General features: G+C 36.0%; 1 protein-coding gene across 1 annotated transcript in view; it reads left to right on the plus strand.

The window, feature by feature from the left end:
* The first annotated feature begins 807 nt into the window (after nt 1–807).
* The window catches only part of LOC128695981 (protein unc-93 homolog A-like), a 30129-nt gene continuing 20134 nt past the window's right edge, over nt 808–10802 (plus strand). Inside the window, exons 1-5 of the mRNA XM_070092821.1 lie at nt 808–840; nt 3733–3814; nt 4705–4885; nt 9844–10087; nt 10635–10758. Of these exons, the coding sequence (XP_069948922.1) occupies nt 808–840; nt 3733–3814; nt 4705–4885; nt 9844–10087; nt 10635–10758 (664 nt within the window). The remainder of the gene's footprint in view (nt 841–3732; nt 3815–4704; nt 4886–9843; nt 10088–10634; nt 10759–10802) is intronic.

The following is a 10802-nucleotide window of genomic DNA, read 5'->3' on the forward strand; positions in this document are numbered from 1 at the left end:
GACTAACCCAAAAGGATTCTTTCAGGTATACAGAAGTAAGATTAGGGACAAGATTGGCCCACTTAAGAGTAACTCTGGTCAGATCACTGACAGTGATAAGGATATGAGTGAATTCTCAATGCCTACTTCCTCTCAGCTTTCATCCAGGAAAATACTAGTGATATTCCTGAAATAATAGATTATGTAGAACAGGATGATAAACTATGTACGACTGCAGTAACTAGTGACATGGTCCTCAGACAAATAGAGAAACTAAAACCTAACAAATCCCCAGGTCCTGATGAACTGTTTGCAAGGGTGTTAAAGGAACGTAAAGAGGAACTTAGCATACCTTTGGCTAATCTTTTCAACATATCACTACAAACTGGCATAGTGCCTGATAAGTGGAAAATGGCAAATGTAATACCTATTTACAAGGCAGGTGACAGGTTCTTAGCTTCAAACTATAGACCAATAAGCCTTACCTCCATAGTGGGAAAATTTATGAAATCAATAATTGCTGAAGCAATTTGTAGCCGTCTTGATAGGCACAGATTGATTAATGAATCTCAACACGGTTTTACAGAGGGGCGTGCCTCTCTTACAAATTTACTAACTTTTTTCACTAAGGTGTTTGAGGAGGTAGATCATGGTAATGAATATGATATCGTGTTTTTGGACTTCAGTAAGGCTTTCGATAGAGTTCCACACCAGAGGCTATTGAGGAAACTTAAGGCACACGGAAAAGGAGGAGAATTTTTTTTCCTGTGTAAAGGCATGGCTGACAAATAGACAGCAAAGACTTTGCATAAATGGGGAGAAGTCAGAATGGGGGCACGTCACAAGTGGTGTTCCTCATGGGTAAGTGTTGGGCCCGTTGTTGTTTACAATTTACATAAAAGACATAGAAGAGGGAATAAATAGGGACATAAGCAAATTTGCTTATGACACCAAAATAGGCTGTCCAATACAGTCTAATGAGGACACTAGAGCACTCCAGGATGATTTGAATAGACTGATGCAGTGGTCGGAGAAGCGGCAGATGCAGTTTAATATTGACAAATGCAAAGTTCTAAATGTTGGACAGGTAAATAACCATGCCACATATATACTAAATAATGTAGATCTTAATACTACTGATTGCAAAAAGGATTTAGGAGATCTGGTTAGCAGTAATCTTAAACCAAAACAACAGTGCATTAGTGTTCGCAATAAAGCTAATACAATTCTTGGCTTCATATCTAGAAGTATAAATATTAGAAGTCCTCAGGTTGTTCTTCAACTCTATATATCCTTGGTTAGGCCTCATTTAGACTATGCTGCTCAGTTCTGGCCACCGTATTACAGAATGGATATAAATGCTCTGGAAAATGTACATAGGAGGATGACAAAGACGATCCCATGTATTAGAAATCTTCCCTATGAGGATAGACTGAGGGCCCTGAATCTGCACTCTCTCGAAAGGCGTAGAATTAGGGGATATATGATCGAGGTGGATAAATGGAAAACAGGAATAAATAAAGAGGAAATAAATAGCATGCTGAAAATTTTCAGCCAAGAAAGGACTCGCAGCAATGGTTTCAAGTTGGAAAAATCCATATTCAGGAAGGATATTGGAAAGCACTGGTTTGGTAGTAGAGCTGTGGATGAGTTATACAAACTCCCGAGTACAGTTATTGAGGCTAAAACGTTGTATAGTTTTAAAAATAGGTTAGATAAATACATGAGAGGTTGTGGGTGTGTGTGAGTTGGACCTGACTAGCTTGTGCTGCTGGGTCTGGTGCAGTGCTCCTTTCTTTAGTGGAGGTGACCAGACTGGGTGGGTCATTGGGCTTATCCTGGGGGGTGGGTCATCGGGCTAATCCTGGAGTGGGACATGGACCTGCTCCGCATGGGTCAGTAGGCCTGTTGCAGTGTTCCTTCTTTCTTATGTTCTTATGATCTTAAGATAACAAAAATATATAAATTGTAAAAATAATAATTATTATTATTATTGAGGTGAGGGAGATTCATTTCTCTTCTCCCTGAATATTTGTGTCACTGGTGCCACAGGCCGCAAGGTCAGCCTTCTCGCTTACAAGGGTGCCACTGTAGTTGGCTTAAAATTTAAACATACTGATCTACTTATTTTACATTCCTAGATCAACTTAACTATGTAATTATACTCAAGACTTTGCATTATATTTATTAATAAAGCCTGACAACAAAACTAGCCTTACAATTAAGACTTTCGGAGTGAAGACTTGGCACCATGGTAACACCCCACCAGCTTACTCCCTTTCTGACCCCCCCTTCCCTTTAATCGCCTTCTCAACCCCTTTTACAACTTCTATAAGTGAGAAACTCATTTGACTGAGTCTTCCAGACTAGATAATATGATCGTCAATTGTGGTAAAAAAATTTAACATAATAATAATAATAATAATAATAATAATAATAATAATAATAATAATAATAATAATAATAATAATAATAATAATAATAATATCTTTATTTACTACAAGTACATGTACAAGGTAAACAGGCCTACTGACATCAATGACATACTAGACTACTATATGGAAAGCTCCTTGTTATGCAGAGCATTTCACGCAAATTAGGTCATTGTCCCAGGATGCGACCCACACCAGTCGGCTAACTCCCAGGTACCCATTTTATTGATGGGTGAACATAGACATCTGGTGTAAAGAAACACACCAAATGTTTCTACCTGCACTGGGAATCTAACACAGACCCTCACCGTGTGAAGCGAGAACTTTAGCCACCAGGCCACAGGCCTGGTTATAAAATAAAAAAAATACGAAAATTGATAGAAAATTGACGAAATTACGCTTTCGCAAATTTTGCTGAGTCAGCGATATTTACGCATCGGTGATTTTGCCCAATTTAACTCCTCTTTTAGGCCAATTATATTGTTCGAGCCGACCAAATTCTTAGCTGTTTCACTAGAATGTCTTCTATTTTATCGATTGAGCACAAGAAACTGCCTAATCACCTATTTCAACTACCCAATAAAGTGATCAGAAATTGGTAATTTGGCAAATTTCACACAAATTTCAAAATATTTCATTTTCAAAATAAGCTCAAGAATTAACAATACAGACGTTAAAGCACTATAATAACATTTTCTATATTCATTTATTACGTTTCCAGGCTATACACATTAATTCCATTTTGATTTTTTATTCAGTACATTCATTAACACACTTTAGACCCACCAGTTGACGTGTACTGGACGCGTGATGTGATTTGTTTACTCTTGAACATCGGAAAAAAATTACCATTTTCGCTACTTTGAGCTCAGTTTCAAGTTATTTTCATTCCTGAAACCAATCAAAGTCATGTTTAATTCTATAACATGAAACATTCTCTCCAATGAGACTAAGAAACCGCAAATACAACCGGAAAACTATGACAATACACTGCAAATTAGCTGCTTTAATCCAAAAACATGGTCGCAATTTTGTTTTTCTCATTATGCACTGTGTGCTACAGGATTTTTTTATATGGGGCACATTTACCACATAGACCTATTCTCGTATATCTAGGCCCAAATTTACCGCTCACAGCTTATGTGAGTGAGCTGAGCTCATGACGTAGAACTACGTCAGTATGCTGTATACCAGCGAAATGAAGCAAGAAAACAATCTGCTCGGGGTTAGGGCGTCTCTGCTCATGTGCTGCATTTTGACAAGCTCATGAATTAATTCAGGTCACCACACATTCATTTTTTAAATGACTTGTTTATTGCAGATGGAAGTGTGCGACTTGGCCAAAGATGAGAGGTCAGGGGAGGACAACCCAGCCTTCAGTGATGAGGAGGATGACCAACACAGTAAGTAAACCAATAATTATGCACAAAATTTCGAACAGGCAATAACGACATGTGTTACCGAGAAATAGATGGCAAAAAACACAGGAAATGATTCGAAGTTCAATTATGGTACTTCTATAATGCAAATGTGAGTTTGAAACAAATTCTTAGATGATCAGGAGGGCCCCAGAGTGGTAGTGGCACATCACCTGATGGCTAAATCCGATGGTGAGCAAGACGATGTATGTTCCATGATTGTGTCTGCTTCCATGGTGACATTGTGACTACTTTTTTGTGTAACTTTCTATTTTATTAAAACAATCAGAGAGGCTTCCAAATATTGATGTCTGCTGAGCTTTGGCACCATAATAATTATCTGTATATCAACCCAATCTATAACATGCCCCTCTGTGTTCTCGTGAACAATGCTTGAGTTATTCAGGTTGTCCATGTTGAATGTATATTTGTGTTTGTTGATGTTTGCAGACACACTTCTACCATTTTTTCTCCTAAATACTTCTCTTTCGCAGTGACTACACAGAATCGTGTTTTCACCGGAGGAGCTGTTTACCCCTGAAGTGTCGGATGATAAATACTTACACATGCATTTGCAGTCATACAGGAATTAGAAATTGAAGGCAATCATATTACATGTTCTTTTTCCTAAATGCTACTTAAGTGGCTAACCTGAGGAGGTTTTGACTGAAGGGCGTAAGTATGTGAAGAAACATACACACATATACAAAAAAAGTCTATTTATGCGATGTTTCGATCTAAGTAGAGTTTCTTTAAGTCAATATGAATTGAAAAATGTCGAGCGGTTAAGTCGCATGTCATATATCTGTACCTGCCTCATTTGCCTAGTTTCTGTAATTAAACAGTAAATTGTAAAGGAAAATATTCTTTTACAGAAGGTAACGTTAAGAAACAAGTAGTCGGGGAGGCTGGCAAGTCCTCCGAGAAGGACCTCACACCGGAGGAGAAACAAGAGAAGTTTTTGATCATGAAGAACATCGTCATCATCTCCATTGCTTTCACCTTACTCTTCACTAGCTTCGGTTCAATGGCTAATCTCCAGTCTTCCATTAATAAGTGAGTGAAGTACAGTAATCGATCGTCACCAGCTTCAGACATGTGTTTCTTTAAAGAATGCTAAAGTACGTCTTATTAAAACTGTGTATATATATATATATAAATATATATATATATATATATATATATACATATATATATATATATATATATTATATATATATATATATATATATATAATGTATATATATGTATGTATATATAATTTTTTTTTTGAACAAGTCGGTCGTCTCCCACCGAGGCAGGGTGACCCAAAAAAGAAAAAAAATCCCCAAAAAGAAAATACTTTCATCATCATTCAACACTTTCACCACACTCACACATTATCACTGCTTTTGCAGAGGTGCTCAGAATACAACAGTTTAGAAGCATGTACGTATAAAGATACACAACATATCCCTCCAAACTGCCAATATCCCAAACCCCTCCTTTAAAGTGCAGGCATTGTACTTCCCATTTCCAGGACTCAAGTCCGACTATATGAAAATAACCGGTTTCCCTGAATCCCTTCGCTAAATATTACCCTGCTCACACTCCAACAGATCGTCAGGTCCCAAGTATCATTCGTCTCCATTCACTCGTATCTAACACGCTCATGCACGCTTGCTGGAAGTCCAAGCCCCTCGCCCACAAAACCTCCTTTACCCCCTCTAGCCAACCCTATCGAGGACGACCCCTACCCCTCTTTCTTTCCCCTATAGATTTATATGCTTTCCATGTCATTCTACTTTGATCCATTCTCTCTAAATGACCAAACCACCTCAACAAACCCTCTTCTGCCCTCTGACTAATGCTTTTATTAACTCCACACCTTTTCCTAATTTCCACTCTCCGAATTTTCTGCATAATATTTACACCACACATTGCCCTTAGACAGGACATCTCCACTGCCTCCAACCGTCTCCTCGCTGCTGCATTTACCACCCAAGCTTCACATCCATATAAGAGTGTTGGTACTACTATACTTTCATACATTCCCTTCTTTCCCTCCATAGATAACGTTTTTTGACTCCACATATACCTCAACGCACCACTCACCATTTTTCCCTCATTAATTATATGATTAACCTCATCCTTCATAAATCCATCCGCCGACACGTCAACTCCCAAGTATCTGAAAACATTCAATTCTTCCATACTCCTCCTCCCCAATTTGATATCCAATTTTTCTTTATCTAAATCATTTGATACCCTCATCACCTTACTCTTTTCTATGTATATATATATATATATATATATATATATATATATATATATATATATATATATATATATATATATATATATATATATATATATATATATATATATTTATATATATATATATATATATATATATATATATATATATATATATATATATATATATATATATATATATATATATATATATATATATATATATATATATATGTCGTGCCGAATAGGCAGAACTTGCTATCTTGGCTTAAATAGCAACGCTCATCTTGCCATATAGGACATGTGAAAATTTGTGAATGTAATAATTTCGCCAAAATCATTCTGAACCTAACGAAAAAAAGTATATTTCACTGTGCTTGTTTAGTATTAAATTATCGTAAACAAATCTAAAATATATTTAGTTAGGTTGGGCTAAAATAAATTCCGCTTGTTACAAAAAGGTTAGGTAAGTTTTCTAAGTTCCTTTTGATACAAAATTATAAATTTATACATCAACATTAACGAAAAAAATGTATCTTTAAACGCATAAAAGAAAATTTTAGAAAGTACTTAATTTTAAATGAGTTCTTGCTAATTGACAAGTTTTACATATTCGGCACGACATATATATATATATATATATATATATATATATATATATATGTCGTGTCGAATATGTAAAACTGGTCAATTAACAAGAACTCATTTAAAATTAAATCCTTTCTAAAATTTTCTCTTATGCGTTTAAAGATATATCTTTTTCATTAATGTTAAAGTAAAAAATTTTAATTTTGCAGCAAAAGAATCTTAGAAAACTTACCTAACCTTATTATAACAAGAACAATTTATTTTTGCCCTAACCCAACTAAATATATTTTAGATTTGTTTACAGTAATTTAACACTAAACAAACACAGTGAAATATATTTTTTTCGTTAGGTTCAGAAAGATTTTGGCGAAATTATTGCATACACAAATTTTCGCTTGTCCTATATGGCAAGATGAGCGTTGCTATTTAAGACAAGATCGCAAGTTCTGCCTATTCGGCACGACATATATATATATATATGTCGTGCCGAATAGGCAGAACTTGCGATCTTGGCTTAAATAGCAACGCTCATTCTGCCATATAGGACAAGCGAAAATTTGTGTATGCAATAATTTCGCCAAAATCATTCTGAACCTAACGAAAAAAATATATTTCACTGTGTTTGTTTAGTATTAAATTATTGTAAACAAATTTAAAATATATTTAGTTGGGTTAGGCTAAAATAAATTGCGCTTGTTATAATAAGGTTAGGTAAGTTTTCTAAGTTACTTTTGGTGCAAAATTATAAATTTCTACATCAACATTAATGAAAAAAATATATCTTTAAACGTATAAGAGAAATTTTTAGAAAGGACTTAATTTTAAATGAGTTCTTGCTAATTGACCAGTTTTACATATTCGGCACGACATATATATATATATATATATATATATATATATATATATATATATATATATACATATATATACATACATATACATATATATATATATATATATATACATATATATACATACATATACATATATATATATATATATACATATATATACATACATATACATATATATATATATATATATATATATATATATATATATATAGATATATATATATATATATATACACACTTACAAAATAACCACTGACAAAAACATTTTGAAATTCAAAGCGATATTGTGAAAGCTCTTGGAATTTCACTATTTTCTCACTGTGTATTTTTTTTTTTTTTTTTTTTTTTTGCATATTGTGGTATCACATGTTTACTGTCATCTTATTATGTATATATATGATGAAATAATTAGAGAAGAATGGACACCACGAGTAACAGTTCTGATCGTGTAATTGCAAATAGTTTATTGCAAATATATAACTACTTACACAGTTTTAACCCGGTTTTATTAATAGGAAAACTTGACTGCTTATAAACTATACCACGGGTGGGACTTAAACCCGCGGTCAGAGAGTCTCAAAACTTGAGACCGTCGCGTTAGCCACTGCGCCAGCTAACTTCAATAACAATATAAACACATATGCAGTATAATGTGATTCTTTATTGACAACGTTTCGCCACACAGTGGGCTTTTTCAAGTTACAAACAGATCTACCTGGGGTGGAAGGTACGCGAGTATTTATAGTCAGGTTCAGAATGCTGTGGTCAGGTGGAGAATGCTGCATCTGATGATGTACCGAGTGGGGTTATAGAGTCTTAAATCTTGGGTAGCTTGGAAGGGAGATTGGATAATTTCGTGAGCAGACCTTCTGCAGTGTTCTTCCATTCCTATGCTCTTGTGTGGGATAGCGATGAAGAAGTTTCTTGGCAAGTGGTTCAGCTATGTTATGGAAGCCCATCAACAACATGAAGGAACCTTCCTTGAGGGGAGAATGTTAAGAAAAGAAGAGGAAAATAAAGAGGGAGTGAGAATAAGGTTAACCCAAGTATCAAGTCTTCATTTGAAATACTACCCAGGTAGGTAAGTAGGTAGGTAGAAACAAGTATTCATTGGAGATATTGCCCAGATAGGTAAATAGGCAGTTAGATAGGTAGTTACGATTTTGGTCCAGTTGAGGTACTACCCAGGTAGTATGATGAGTCACTGTGGCAGTTACACTTCCACGACTATCTCAGCTGAAGCACAAACTCTACTATTACTGCTGCACATACTTAACCCCTTCATATACTTAAACAGAATGTTCATCACAAATTGATGAGTATACACACACACACACACACACACACACACACACACACACACACACACACACACACACACACACACACACACACACACACACACACACACACACACACACACACACACACACACACACACACACACACACACGAAAGTCTAGTGTCTACTGACAAGTGCCTATGGAAAACAGTTACTAAAACATCCACATATACTGTACTGATAAGGGCAGATTGTTCGAGAGACGAGAAGTAGGTACAGGAGGGCACAGCTGGAAGTTGGAAATGCAGATAATTCACAGGGATGTTGGGAAGTAGTTTTTCAGCCTTAGAGTGTTCAGGAAGAGGAACGACCTGAACAGTGAAGTGGTAGCAGTAGAATCTATACATTGTTAAAAAAAGTAGTACAAAAAGGCTCTTGAAGCCAGAAGAGAGTGAACTCAATACCGGCCAGCGAAAAGGCGAGTTCAGGAGCTGAGACTCGACCCCCTGCAACTACATATAGGCAAATACATATAGAAAAGTACACAGAGTGCACAGCCCCATCATGGAGGTCCCATGTATGAAATCTCGAAAAAGTCCAGAGGTTTGAAATATGACTTGTCCCAGAGCTGAAGTGACTGAATTACGTAGAGAGGTTAAAGAAGTTGACCCTCGGTAGATATGATTACGACATACAAGATACTCAGAGAATTTGAATGAGAATAATGGACAATTTTTTGGAATTACGAGACATTCGAGCAAGGAATGACAGATAGAAGGTAAAGACACAGATAAGCCATTGGTATGTTAGAAAATACTTTTTCAGTCTTAGGGCAGTAAATAAGTTAAATGAGCTAAGTGAGGGAGTGGTAGAGGCAAACTCAATACACAGTTTCAAGGGTAGGTGTGTTACGTCCCACGAGGCCAGGAACAACAAAGCTAACTATTGTAGTTGAAGAGGTGGGGCCAGGAGCTGAGATTCTGTCCCTCAAACACAACTTGGTGTGTACAACTCAGTAAGTAGAAACACACTGTCATAATCTGCTGATTTTGCAGGACTGATGGAACAGCCGCAATGACTGTTCTTTATGGTGCTTTCGTCTTCTCCTGTTGCTTCTTGCCGTCGTGGCTGCTGTCGTTGTTAAAGGAGAAGTACACACTGGCACTCTCCATACTCTGCTACTCCTCCTACATCGCAGCTCAGTTCTACCCACAGATCTACACTCTCGTGCCTACAGCCTTCATCCTGGGTTTGGGGGCTGCCCCACTCTGGGCCTCCAAGTGCATTTACTTAACCAAGGTGTGGCCAGAGCAGACAAATTCGGGGATTAAATTACCTATTGTATGTGATTTATAATTTTTATAAAGATAATTAATTCTGTACCGTTGCTATAATTTTACATTATATGGTCACAGTTTACGGCTGATGTTTTTAAAATTATTTTAATACATGCAAAAGTTGGGTTTGCTTGATGGGTAAGTCACTTGAATAATAAATTTAAACCTGGAATTAATGACAGTATATCTTCAACTTCATCAGTTTAAAATATTTGCACTGTCCCTTTTCTTTTGTAGTTTTGTGGTAACAAATTATTTATTGCTTTATATAGGACTAAACATGGGGTTTTGACTGTCATATTAAATATTTAATTTTGTTATCTTCTGTAGATGACGCAGATTGTAATCATGTTTTTTTCCTCGTGAAACACAATCCAGTGAAATTATTTTTCCACTGAAACGTTGAAAATTATGGAGCACTATGAAAGTTTGATGTAGACATATCATTGGATCTGTCTCAAAATGCCCCAGTGTTGTGGAGATGTATAATTGGCTCTTCCTTGTTGTAGGTTGCGCTGAGATACGCCAGTATTGTGGGCGAGAACAGTGATGTCATCATAACAAAGTTCTTCGGCATTTTCTTCATGTTCTTCCAGTTTGCTGGAGTGTTCGGTAGCCTTATTGTTTCCTCAGGTAGAGAGCCATTGTGTTTATATTTTATGTATGAGAAAAATATG

Source organism: Cherax quadricarinatus, chromosome 41 (genome assembly GCF_038502225.1).
Source record: "Cherax quadricarinatus isolate ZL_2023a chromosome 41, ASM3850222v1, whole genome shotgun sequence".
NCBI classification, from domain to species: Eukaryota; Metazoa; Arthropoda; class Malacostraca; order Decapoda; family Parastacidae; genus Cherax; species Cherax quadricarinatus.